The sequence below is a fragment of the Salmo salar genome, chromosome ssa01, assembly GCF_905237065.1.
Source record: "Salmo salar chromosome ssa01, Ssal_v3.1, whole genome shotgun sequence".
NCBI classification, from domain to species: domain Eukaryota; kingdom Metazoa; phylum Chordata; class Actinopteri; order Salmoniformes; family Salmonidae; genus Salmo; species Salmo salar.
Window position 1 is genome coordinate 110581763 of NC_059442.1, and position 13893 is coordinate 110595655.

The 13893-nt window shown below is 40.8% G+C and overlaps 1 protein-coding gene across 1 annotated transcript; it reads left to right on the top strand.

Moving 5' to 3' along the window:
* Positions 1-3381: 3381 nt before the first annotated feature.
* Positions 3382-13290, top strand: acod (Acyl-CoA desaturase). The gene is made up of 6 exons (NM_001139980.1): positions 3382-3471; positions 3749-4009; positions 4653-4783; positions 9088-9293; positions 11591-11823; positions 12167-13290. The coding sequence occupies exons 2-6, from the start codon at positions 3778-3780 to the stop codon at positions 12370-12372; spliced, it is 1008 nt and encodes a 335-aa protein (NP_001133452.1). The 5' UTR covers positions 3382-3471; positions 3749-3777; the 3' UTR covers positions 12373-13290.
* Positions 13291-13893: the final 603 nt, after the last annotated feature.

Here is a 13893-nt window from a genome sequence, read left to right on the forward strand (position 1 = left end):
TACTAAACAGAGAACATCCCTGGTCAACCCTACTGCATCTGATCTGGTGGACTCACTAAACACAAATGCTTTTTTTTAAATGATGTCTGAGTGTTGACGTGTGACCCTGGCTGTATATAAGGAATTTATATAAGGAATTTTGTATTATTGGTACTTTTACTTTTGACACTTAAGTATATTTTAGAAATTACATTTACTTTTGATACTTAAGTATATTTAAAAATACCTTTAGACTTTTACTCAAGTAGTATTTCACTGGGTGACTTTCACTTTTACTTTAGTCATTTTCTATTAAGGTATCTTTACTTTTACTCAAGTATGAGAATTTAGTACTTTTTTCACCACTGCTATCCTGGAGGATGGTTGATATCCTGGAGGATGGTTGCTATCCTGGAGGATGGTTGCCACCCTTGAAATAAAATATTGCAACATTACAACCAAATACTTTTGTTTGTTTCAATAAATCAGGGATCAGATGGATAAGGTAGGATTCTTCAAAGCAAGGTATCTAAAACCTTGTTCCTGCAGGCCTTAATGCTCAAATCAGTTTTGTTTTTCAAATCCGTTTTGGACTACTGACTGTCCAAACAGCATGGCCAAATCGGATGTGTGTGTTCACACAGCAGTCATTTGCAGACAAGGCTACCCTAGTCGTCATAGTAACAACAGGTGTATGCCATAGTGGTGTAGCCTGATTAGTGGTGGTGCTTGTGCTTCCTATCACTCAGACGTTATATAGCAAGCTAAGATTAAGCAAATAAATAGGATTTGAGTCACTTCAAACTGCCAATGTGAACACGGCTTAACTGTTTATATATAAGGCTCAAATATTCAAATTTCCGGAGATATCAATGCACAGCACAGGAGGCTGCTGAGGGGAGAACGGCTCATAATAATGCCTGGAATGGAGCAAATGGAATGGTATCAAACACCTGGAAACCATGGAAACCATGTGTTTGATGTGTTTGATACCATTCCATTGATTCCACTCCAGTCATTACCATGAGCCTGTTCTCCCCAGTTAGGGTACCACCAACCTCCTGTGATGCACAGCAAGTTATTTGTCAATTAAACTATTCTTACAATTTTCGTTGTTGCAATTACATGGCTACGGTTTAATAGAGGGTAATCCCATCTTTCCAACGGTGCAGATTTATTTAGGCTAGTGCCGGTGGAAAGTCGACAACGACATTAATGCTTAGTTATAATTAACTAGCGAGATAACTGCTACATGTTGTTTTGAATTGGCTATCTACACTGAACAAAAATATAAATGCAACATGTAAAAGGTGTCCTTTTAAATATGACCAATCACTTATATATATATATATATTATCCAGATAGATAAACACTCCAAACAGCCTTCCTAACTGCTCAGAGGCGTCTGCATGGTCCTAAAGCACACCTTTGCCTAGGTTTGTATCACATTCCAATGATAAAATTGAGGAATGTGGGGGGACTTGTTGCACCCCTGCCAGATACTGACTGGTTTTCTGATCCACACGGTATCTGTGACCAACAGATGCATATCTGTATTCCCAGTCATGTGAAATCCATAGATTAGGGACTAATGAATGTATTTCAATTGACTGATTTCCTTATATGAACTGTAACTCAGTAAAATCTTTGAAATTGTTGCATGTTGCGTTTATATTTTAGTTCAGTGTAGTCTGTTGTCTGTCATTATTTTATACCTGCTGCTGAATTGCCGCTCTCTCTCTCTCTCTCTCTCTCTCTCTCTCTCTGGAAACGAACCACTCACACTGGCAAACGTGCAGCATACACAGTAACGCAATGAAGGGTCATTCCTGTAATGGCTGATATGTCGATTTTTAAGTGATTGGTCATATTTAAAAGTGTGCCTTCATTAATTATATTAACAAAAATTATGAAACTAATTTCATTTACCTTTCATGACCTTAAAAACCCTAATTTGACACTTGGATCAGTGCATCATGCCATTCAGGCTGGCGCATTTTCAATCTGCACAATCTGGAACAGCCTACAGTCATGCACAGCTTCACAGACTAGCGGCAAATCAATTTAAACAAAGTGGAATCAGGAAATGAATGCCCTATTTTCATTGCTATTCAATGCAGATCCCGCCTTCCATTCCGCTTTGATCACCGTGTTTTGCCTAGGTGTGTGAATCTGCGCCAGCGACAGGCTACTTTGTTTTATAGAGGAGCTGGTTTGCAATTACCAAAAAATGTGAAGTCCGGGTACGGAGCTCTGGACAGGGCCAGCCCAAGTCAAGCAATCTCAGACATTATCTCTCACTACATTCCCATCACTAAAGGGCAACCATGTGGGTGTGGGTGTGGGTGTGGGTGTGGCTGAATCAATGGACAAAGTATTCTTCTTCTCTTTCTTCAGTGTCTGAATGAAAGTGGTGATATTAATAAAGATATGATGAATGAATCAAGCACATAAGAGACATGCCTATTATCACAAAGTTCATGAACCACCGAAGCTACTGAAATGTGGTGTGACATTCTGAGGCTTCCTGTGGAATTCATCATATAGGTGTGGGAAGCACAGCACTAGACGTGGTGACATCACTTGGCATAGCTGAAGCAGAGAGTGGAGGAACGACTGTAGCCTACCAACTATCTAATGGCTGAAGATAGTCCCATCATGCTGACAGTGTCGCCATCACTGATGATCCAAACCAACCGTTTGATTCTTATAAGATGTTTTTAGAATGGGCTACTGGTATTGTCAGTATTGCATTCCATTTCTAGAGTGCCAATCCAATAAAACAAATCCAATTAAACATATAAACTATTTGTGTGACTAAAGTAGGCCTACACTTTCTCCATCCAATATTTATCTTTGGGGGGGGGGGGGGAAACTGTGTAATAACCCAGAACTGTACTGTAGTCATAAATCAAATCAAACTTTATTTGTCACATGCGTCGAATACATGTGTAGACCTTACCGTGAAATGCATATTTACAAGCTCTTTTAACCAACAGTGCAGTTCAAGAAAGAGTTAAGAAAATATTTACCAAAGTAAAAAAAAATAATCCAAAGTAACACAATAAAATAACAATAAGAGGCTATATACAGGGGGTACCGGTACTGAGTCAGTTTGCAGGGGTACAGGTTAGTTGAGGTAATTTGTACGTGACTATGCAGAGACATGAAAACCAGACTGTAGTATATTATTATGTAAATGATGAGAATATTCTATAACCAGGTTTTATAACAACGTGAACATCAGATAACAGGACAACCAATGAAACGTCGCCAGAAAGGTGGTATCAAACCCAGCTTGTCCAATTACAGTCTCGTAAATATCTTGTCCAACCCCGTAGCACCTAGCAAGGTAACCTGCTTCAGCAACACTGTGTAACTTAGCTCATCACACAGCACGATATTATTTCCAATTCAGTGCCGTTTAGCACCATTTCAAACTTGATTCTGTCGTATTTGTTCCCATCAATCAACAGAAGTAGTCTTCATAAGGTACGTTTGATATTTTATATCATATAATACTGGGACTTTTCATCCAACATTAGCTAGCTAACGTTACGCGGCGTCTTGATGCCAGTGTTCAGCATCACCCAGCAACAGACAGGTTTTGTAACCATCGTGCAACGTTAACCACGATTTCGAGTGACATTAGCTAAAAATGTCAGTTTCTGCAGAAACAATACATTTAATTCACATTCATGCCACTATTTTATGACTGTTGTGATGTCTCGTATTTTGAAGGTAACAAAATGTCTGCTTTCGTTGCCAGTTTCATTCATCAACAAAATCACGGCGAGGATGACTGACACGGAGATAGAGGGTCCGGGGAGACACAGGAACGGGGATGTGCTCGCAGAATCGGCGACAAAAAGAGATGATGTGTTTGATGAAACGTACAAAGAGAAAGAAGGTCCTAAACCTTCAATGAGAATCGTGTGGAAAAATATCATATTGATGACTTTATTGCACATTGGAGCCGTGTACGGCATCTCCCTCGTCCCATCTGCTCATGTTTTGACCTGGGCTTGGTGTAAGTATGATAAAGCTAACCCACTTGTTATTTCAAATGAACTGAGTTTTACATTCAAATTGTTTTTATGGCGTAGTTAATTTTCACATCTGATTGGGCCCCCAGCACTGCTGGATTCGCCAGTCTTCAGTGCTGCGTAGCGCCATATCTCTCTGCCTCTTTCTCTCTCCCCTGCTGGTGGACACGGATGGTTGTCATTTCTCTGCAACTGTAATACTATAATAACCAGACATGTAGAAAGTTCTAGAAATAATGGTTATTATGCATTCATGAAAAAGTCCTAACCACATATGATTATTGTATTCCGGAGATAAGCTCCAAATGAATGATTCTATGGAAAAGAGACATTCTAATGTGACCCTAAGTGTATATTATTAGTATTATTCACTATCGCTCCTTTATATCCTGTTATGGAATAGCAGACCTTTTTTCTGGATTAGATGGCAAACAAATGAATGATTGTTTTAGGAAAAACAGAGAGTACAGGACCCATTCTTGATCTCTGCCACCTTATGCTATGTATGTTTATGGTCATGTTTCCTCTGTTTACCTTGCAAATGATTCTGCACGAGGAGCTGTTGTCATCTGACCATTAAATAGATTTTGTTCCTCTATCTTCCTTGTTCTCTCTCTTTCCACACAGCTGTGTTTTGCTTTTTAACAAGTGCTTTAGGAGTGACTGCGGGGGCTCACCGGCTATGGAGCCACAGGTCCTACAAGGCCTCGTTACCTCTCAGAATCTTTCTTGCCACTGCCAACTCCATGGCCTTTCAGGTAAAACATGTCTTTCCCACTTCACCTTTATTTAACCGGGTTGAACATCAGAAGACAGACAGTAACGGTATAAACACAAAACATCTTCATTTGTTATGATGAACAAACTTTCCCAAAGTATCATTCTGTTAGCCTGGTCAAGCAGACGACTGCATGCACTCAGAATGTGAGCTATCGCGAGATCAGGTTGTAATGTACAATGTTCATTCAAATTATGCTAATTTACAGTGCCTTTGGGAAATATTCAGACCCCTTGACTTCATCCACATTTTGTTACGTTACAGCCTTATTCTAAAATGGATTAAGTATATATATTTTTAATCCTCAGCAATTTACACACAATGCCCCATAATGACAAAGCGTAAACAGGTTTTGAGACATTTTTGCAAATGTATTAAAAAAAAAACGTGTTTACGTAAGTATTCAGACCCTTTGCTATGAGACTCGAAATTGAGCTCAGGTGCGTCCTGTTTCCATTGATCATCCTTGAGATGTTTCTACTACTTGAGTGGAGTCCACCTGTGGTCAATTCAATTGGACATGATTTGGAAAGACCCACACCTGTCTATATAAGGTCCCACAGTTAACAGTGCATGTCAGAGAAAAAAACAAGCCATGAAGTCGAAGGAATTGTCCGTAGAGCTCCGAGACAGGATTGTGTTGAGGCTCAGATCTGGGAGAGGGTACCAAAACATTTCTGCAGCATTGAAAGTCCCCAAGAACACGGTGGCCTCCATCATTCTCAAATGGAACAAGTTTGGAACCAACAAGACTCTACTTGGAGCTGGCTGCAGGGCCAAACTGAACAATCGGGAGAGAAGGGCCTTGGTCAGGGAGGTGACCAAGAACCCAATGGTCACTCTGACAGAGCTCCAGAGTTCCTCTGTGGAGAAGGGAGAACCTTCCAGAAGGACAACCATCTCTGCAGCACTCCACCAATCAGGCCTTTTATGGTAGAGTGGCCAGACGGAAGCCCTTCTTCAGTAAAAGGCACATGACAGCCTTTTGTGCTGTTGTCTGTGCCCAATAATGTTTGTACCATGTTTTGTGCTGCTACCATGTTGTGTTGCTACCATGTTGTTGTCATGTTGTGTTGCTACCATGCTGTTTTATCATGTGTTGCTGCCTTGCTATGTTGTTGTCTTAGGTCTCTCTTTATGTAGTGTTGTGTCCTTTTGGTAGGCCATCATTGTAGATAAGAATTTGTTCTTAACCTCTCTGGGCCAGTGGGACGCTTGCGTCCCACCCTAATCAACAGCCAGTGGAATCGCGTCACGCTAAATGCAAAACCTCAAATGCTATAACTTCAATTTCTCAAACATATGACTATTTTACACCGTTTTATAGATACACCTCTCCTGAATCGAACCACGTTGTCCGATTTCAAAAAGGCTTTACAGCAAAAGCAAAACATTCGATTATGTCAGCAGAGTACCCAGCCAGAAATAATCACACAGCCATTTTCAAAGCAACTAGCATGCATCACAAATACCCAAAACACAGCTAAATGCAGCACTAACCTTTGACAACCTTCATCAGATGACACTCCTAGGACATCATGTTACACAACACATGCATTTTTTGTTCGATAAAGTTCATATTTATATATAAAAACAGCATTTTACATCGGCGCATGACGTTCAGAAAATCTTTTGCCTCAAATGCTTCCGGTTTATTAGCGCTACAATTTACAAAATTACTATTCGAAAACATTGTTAAAATGTAATATTGTCATTCAAAGACTTATAGATTAACATGTCTTGAATGCCATCTCTTTGCCAGATTTAAAAATAACTTTACTGGGAAATCACACTTTGCAATAAACGACGTGGTATGCCCAGAAAAAAAGTCTAGGCTATAAATGTTGGAGCCATCTTGGAACGATCAACCATCAAAAATACTATTGTAAATAATCCCTTACCTTTGATTATCTTTATCAGAAGGCACTTCTAGGAATCCCAGGTCCATAACAAATGTAGTTTTGTTAAAAAAAGTTAATAATTTATGTCCCAATAGTGTTAGTGCGCTCCGAAGGCTAGTGAAAATGTACCGTGTGCGTCTGACTTGTCGTCAGGAATGAGCAAAAAAATATATATTTAAGTTCGTTCAAACATGTCAAACGTTTTATAACATAAATCTTTAGGGGCTTTTTCAACCAGGGCTTCAATAATATTCCATTGGGACGGTTGCATTGTCTTTCAAAACGTTTCGAAAAGGGAGAGTACCCATGGGCGCCGACGTCACAATGGTAATGGCCCATCCCCTGTGACCAAGATAAACAGGCTCTCAGTCAATGTTGATAGTAGGAGACTCAAACCACTTTGTAAAGACTGGGGACATCTAGTGGAAGCCATAGGAAGTGCAAAATGATCCACAAGCCCCTGTGTGTTTCAGTGGCAAATGTTTGAAGTGATTTCCACACATCAGATTTCAGTTTCCTGTCAGGATTTGTCTCAGGGTTTTGCCTGCCATATGAGTTCTGTTATACTCACAGACACCATTCAAACAGTTTTAGAAACTTTAGGGTGTTTTCTATCCAAAGCCAATAATTATATGCATATTCTAGTTACTGGGCAGGAGTAGTAACCAGATTAAATCGGGTACGTTTTTTTATCCGGCCGTGTCAATACTGCCCCCTAGCCCTAACCTGACTTGCCTAGTTAAATAAAGGTTAAATACAAAATAAAAACAGCCTGCTTGGAGTTTGCCAAAAGGAACCTGAAGACTCACACCATGAGAAACAAGAATCTCTGATGAAACCAAGATTAAACTCTTTGGCCTGAATAACGTCTGGAGGAAACCTGGAACCATCCCTACGGTGAAGCATGGTGGTGGCAGCATCATGTCTGGAGGAAACCTGGAACCATCCCTACGGTGAAGCATGGTGGTGGCAGCATCATGTCTGGAGGAAACCTGGAACCATCCCTACGGTGAAGCATGGTGGTGGCAGCATCATGTCTGGAGGAAACCTGGAACCATCCCTATGGTGAAGCATAGTGGTGGCAGCATCATGTCTGGAGGAAACCTGGAACCATCCCTACGGTGAAGCATAATGGTGGCAGCATCATGTTGTTGGGATGTTTTTCAGCGGCAGGGACTGGGAGAAGAGTCAGGATCGAGGCAGAGATGAACGGAGCAAAGTACAGAGAGGTCCTTGATGAAAATCTGCTCCAGAGCGCTCAGAACCTCAGACTGGGGGCGAACGTTCACCTTCCAACAGGACAACGACCCTAAGCACAGCCAAGACAACGCAGGAATGGCCTCGGGACAAGTCTCTGAATGTCCTTGAGTGGCCCAGCCAGAGCCCGGACTTGGACCCGATTGAACATCCCAGGAGAGACCTGTAACTAGCTGTGCCACGACATTCCCCCATCCAACCTGACGGGACTTGTGAGGATCTGCAGAGAAGAATAGGAGAAACTCCCCAAATACAGGTGTGCCAAGCTTGTAGCATCATACGCAAGAAGATTCAAGGCTGTAATCGCTGCCAAAGGTGCTTCAATAAAGTACTGAGTAAAGGGTCTGAATACTTATGTAAATGTGATATTTCCGTTGTTGTTTTTTCATACATTTGTCATTACGGGGTATTGTGTGTAGATTGATTAGAATTATTTTTTAAATCAATTTTAGAATAATGCTGTAACAAAAGTTTGGAAAAAGTGAATGGGTCTGAATACTGTATACGTCACAGGCAATGGGATGTATTTTTGTAATGTAATTTGAGTTGACAACACAGCAAAGATTGAAAGGTACGCTTCCTGCTTTTATTTCCTGGATTGGTCTAGTTTGAAGATAACAAAGTTTAGGCCAATGTAGTAATTCCATGCAGAAGCGTTTGAAAATGAACAAATTCATTGGACCAGCGCCGCGTTGCTGATTCTACAGGATTAGCGAGTAAAAATGACTGGAAGTGAATGTTAGCAGTACTGAAAGTTGGCCATGAAAGTGGAGAATAAACAATCGTAGTTCATTTCAGCTAACTACTCAGTAAACACAATAACTGTTGTTCTGGTCATTTAAAAACGTTTTTCAAATGATCTACATCCACTTTATTACTTGATGTCCCGACCGCTGGTCACGTTTTCAATGCTAATCCTGTAGAATCAGCAACGGCACCGGTCCAATGAATTTGTTACTTTTCAAACGCTCTGCATGGAATTATTCCGCTGTCTTTACCAGTATATTAACGACCTAGGCATGGGTACACTCAAAATGGCTGCCAAGTCCACCCATTATGCCATCAGGCCCATTCTGTGGATTCTATGTGTAAATATTTGTCTTTGCCCCCCCACACCCCATTACAGAATGACATCTTTGAATGGGCTCGGGACCACAGAGTTCACCACAAGTTTTCAGAGACCGATGCCGACCCCCACAACGCCGTCCGAGGGTTCTTCTTTGCCCACATCGGTTGGCTCCTGGTGCGTAAACACCCAGACGTCATTGAGAAGGGGAAGAAGCTGGAGCTCAGTGACTTGAAGGCTGACAAAGTTGTCATGTTCCAGAGGAAGTATGTATTCCTTCCTGATGATCAATTTAAACAGTATTTGTTGAATTTTCTCTTCCATAACTGTTTCTGTTCACTCTATAATCTGTGACGACACTCCCCACTAAACCCAGCCTATTCATAGTTAGATCATCAATATGACTCACAAGGTTTCAGAAGCCTCTTAACAATGGAGATCTGGAACATCCATGACCTCATGTTGTGTATTTGTAACTGAATAATGTGATCATCTGTCAAAGAAGAGGCTGCCAGCCGAGACAGTGTTACTGTGTTGGGTCCTGTAGAGAGAGAGACTGTTAGACTGACAGTCTATCTGCTGTGTTGGGTCCTGTACAGAGAGAGAGAGACTGTCAGTCTATCTGCTGTGTTGGGCCCTGTAGAGAGAGGTCTGTTAGACTGACAGTCTAGCTGCTGTGTTGGGTCCTGTACAGAAAGGTCTGTTATATTGACTGTTCGCTTGTTTATTCCATGTGTAACTCTGTGTTGTTGTTTGTGTCACACTGCTTTGCTTTATCTTGGCCAGGTTGCAGTTGTAAATGAGAACTTGTTCTCAACTAGTTTACCTGGTTAAATAAAGGTGAAATAAATAAATAGAGGTCGACTGATTAATCGGCAGGGCCGACTTCAAGTTTTCATAACAATCGGTAATCGGCATTTTTGGACACCAATCATGGCCGATTATTGCACTCCACGAGAAGACTGCGTGGCAGGCTGACCACCTGTTATGCGAGTGCAGCAAGGAGCCACGGTAAGGTGCTAGCTAGCATTAAACTTATCTTATAAAAAACAATCAATCTTAACATAATCACTAGTTAACTACACATGGTTGATGATATTACTAGTTTAACTAGCTTGTCCTGCGTTGCATATAATCGATGCGGTGCCTGTTAATTTCTCATCGAATCACAGCCTACTTCGCCAACGGGTGATGATTTAACAAGCGCAATCGCAAAAAAAAGCACTGTCGTTGCACCAATGTATAAACATCAATGCCTTTCTTAAATTAATACACAAGTATCAATCAATACACATATATTTTTAAACCTGCATATTTAGTTAATATTGCCTGCTAACATGAATTTATTTTAACTATGGAAATTGTGTCACTTCTCTTGCGTTCTGTGCAAGCAGAGTCAGGGTATATGCAGCAGTTTGGGCCGCCTGGCTCGTTGCGAACTGTGAAGACATTTTCTTACTAACAAAGACCATAATTAATTTGCCAGAATTTTACATAATTATGACATAACATTGAAGGTTGTGCTATGTAACAGCAATATTTAGACTTAGGGATGCAACCCGTTCGATAAAATACGGAACGGTTCCGTATTTCACTGAAAGAATAAACGTTTTGTTTTCGAAATGATAGTTTCCGGATTCGACCATGTTAATGACCTAAGGCTCGTATTTCTGTGTGTTTATTATATTCTAATTAAGTCTATGATTTGATAGAGCAGTCTGACTGAGCGGTGGTAGGCAGCAGCAGGCTCGTAAGCATTCATTCAAACAGCACTTTCCTGCATTTGCCAGCAGCTCTTCGCTGTGCTTCAAGCATTGCGCTGTTTATGACTTCAAGTCTATCAACTCCCGAGATTGGGCTGGCAATACTATAGTGCCTATAAGAACATCCAATAGTCAAAGGTGTATGAAATACAAATGGTATAGAGAGACATATTCCTATAATAACTACAACCTAAAGCTTCTTAACTGGGAATATTGAAGACTCATGTTTAAAGGAACCACCAGCTTTCATATGTTCTCATGTTCTGAGCAAGGCACTTAAACGTTAGCTTTTTTACATGGCACATATTGCACTTTTACTTTCTTCTCCAACACTGTGTTTTTGCATTATTTAAACCAAATTGAACATGTTTCATTATTTATTTGAGACTAAATTGATTTTATTTATGTATTAAGTTAAAATAAGTGTTCATTCAGTATTGTTGCAATTGTTATTAGTACATATATAAATCGGCCGATTAATCGGTATCGGCGCTGGAAAATCATAATCGGTCGACCTCTAGTCTGTTAGGATGTCAGTCTATCTGCTGTGCTGGGTCCTGTATGTGGTAGTGGATTAGGGACCTGAGGGCACACACTTAGTGTGTTGTGAAATCTGTTATGAATGTATTGTAATGTTTTTCAAAATTGTATAACTGCCTTAATGTTGCCGGACCCCACGAAGAGTAGCTGCTGTTACATGTCTATTCAAACTGTCAGTGTATCTTCTGTGCTGCCTCCGTATGATGGGTATTACAAGATGTGATGGAGGATATGTCTCTGTACTCTGGTCTTCTCCACAGGTATTACAAGATGTCAGTGGTGCTGATGTGCTTCTCCATCCCCATGTTTGTTCCTTGGTGCCTGTGGGGAGAGAGCCTGTGGCTGGGCTACTTCGTGCCAGGCCTGCTGAGATACACCCTGGTACTGAACGCTACCTGGCTGGTCAACAGTGCTGCCCACATGTGGGGAAACCGGCCCTACGACACCAACATCAACCCCAGAGAGAACAAGTTTGTCACCCTTAGTGCCATAGGTATGTTAGCTACCTCTTGCCATTTTAAAATACCTTAACTTCATTAAGTCGCTCCTTTATAACATGTAGTTATATCGTAGATGACTCTATACTGGGGCCTCCTGAGTGGCGCAGTGGTCTAAGGCACTGCTTCGCATTGCTAGCTGTGCCACTAGAGATCCTGGGTTCGAGTCCAGGCTCTGTCGTGACCGGGAGACCCTGGGGCGGCGCACAATTGGCCCAGCGTCGTCCGGGTTAGGGGAGGGTTTCCTCGGCCTGTGGGTGTTCACATCTTACAAGTTATCTTGAATATTTTTTTCTGTGTAAATAATGGCCAAACTATGGTTTCCTGTCACTTTTTCAGGTGAAGGATTCCATAACTATCACCACACCTTCCCTTATGATTATGCATCAAGTGAGTTTGGCTGCAGACTGAACCTGACCACCTGTTTCATCGACTTGATGTGTTTCCTCGGCCTGGCAAAGGACTGCAAGAGAGTGTCCCCTGAAATAGTGCTGTCCCGGGCTCAGCGCACTGGGGACGGAAGCACCCGGAACCGGAGTGGCTAAGAGGTTTCCCCAATCTCAAAAAAGCTCCAAAACAAAACTAATGTAAAAAAAATATAGAGAGAAAACTGACAAAAGCTTAGTTTGCAGTGTAATTTTGAGAGATGCTTCTCTATCTTGTAGCTACGTCACAGCTTCACTCTTCTCCTTTGTGAGCTATACATTTCCTAAAGACTTCTTAAAGATTCATGTTAGCTTTTAAATAGGGACTTTTAATCACCTGATGTTTTACTGTTTCATTTCTTCTTCGCTGCAGCAAATAGTCTGTTGTGTGAAATGGTACAAATCTGTCTGTTGCCAAAGCTGGTATGCTGCCATTGGTCAAGCCTCCCTCAGTAGGCTGGAGGAGGTATTCCTGAGCTGTGAATGCTTCTTCTGCTGCAATGGTACGTTGATGTTGCATAGGCAATCAATCCAGAGTTTCTTAAACCGCAGTCAAGTATTAAAGGAGAGATTAGAAAAATAAGAAAGCTTTTTAAACTTGTTGTTGTGACACCTTGAAATCTCCATCTTGAAGTGAAGCTGTCAGTTGTGTCCATAGCTTTCATGTAATGTGGGTCATGTAACCAAAACAGATACTTTTCTATTCTTAAAGTAACTGTCCAGTGAAAATCTCACTTTTAAAAGGTCATATTCTGTTTACTCATACCCAAATAATGTTGCGGACTCGTCCTATACTTGTATTTGTGGCCAAAGCATAAATTGGAGGAAGAAAAATCACTTCAAAAATCCCACTTCAAACTTGTATCTCAAACAGACGGTTTAAAAAATGCTTGCTATTTCCTCATATAGTATGATGTTCTGGCCAATCAGCGGCTTACTCACATTAATATTTATAATGACCGGTATATACGCCCACACCATTCCAACACAGAAAAGCTGCTTTTTAACAGACTTAATTAAAACATTTGTAAGAAACTATTTCACTCATTGTAATTTATTACAAGTCATATTTCATAAAACTCTGGAAACAGTGGACAGTTACTTTAATACTCAATGATTATTGGATATTAATAAGGAATAGAGTCTTGAAACGTGGAAAACCATGTTCCATTTCATAGAGTATATGAGATTTATTAGGTTTCAACTGACTTGGTTCTTATTCAACATTGTTACAGTTTACAGCAAAGTGTTTAAAGTATACATAAGGACTTACTTTATTGAGAGGGGTCGCAGTGGAACTGAATAAAGCACAGACATGACGGTACTGTCACAAAAAGAGATTAGAGATTTTATACTTCTTAGAAGAATACATGCTCCCCTCCCTAGATTTTCAACCAGGTTAGAGCTATATATATATATTAGTAAAAAAATATTTTTGAATGTGCTGTTTCTTATCGAAGCAGGGCTGACTAACCACATCTGGGGCCCTAGGTGAGAATATTTTGGACCCCCCCCCTCATGGCGGTAGAGCAAGACATTTTTTAAAGCTGACTCCCTGCAATTGTACACATTTTGCCATGGGGCAGAGATAAAAATGTGCCGTTTTAAAGCTAATTTCCCAGTTGGTAATCCGGCCATGAA

Bases quoted from the DNA above. Each gene is read 5' to 3' on its own strand.
- acod (NM_001139980.1), top strand. From the start codon at position 3,778: ATGACTGACACGGAGATAGAGGGTCCGGGGAGACACAGGAACGGGGAT. The intron at 4,784-9,087 runs GTAAAACATGTC...ACCCCATTACAG, and splicing joins CCAACTCCATGGCCTTTCAG to AATGACATCTTTGAATGGGC. The intron at 9,294-11,590 runs GTATGTATTCCT...TCTTCTCCACAG, and splicing joins GTTGTCATGTTCCAGAGGAA to GTATTACAAGATGTCAGTGG.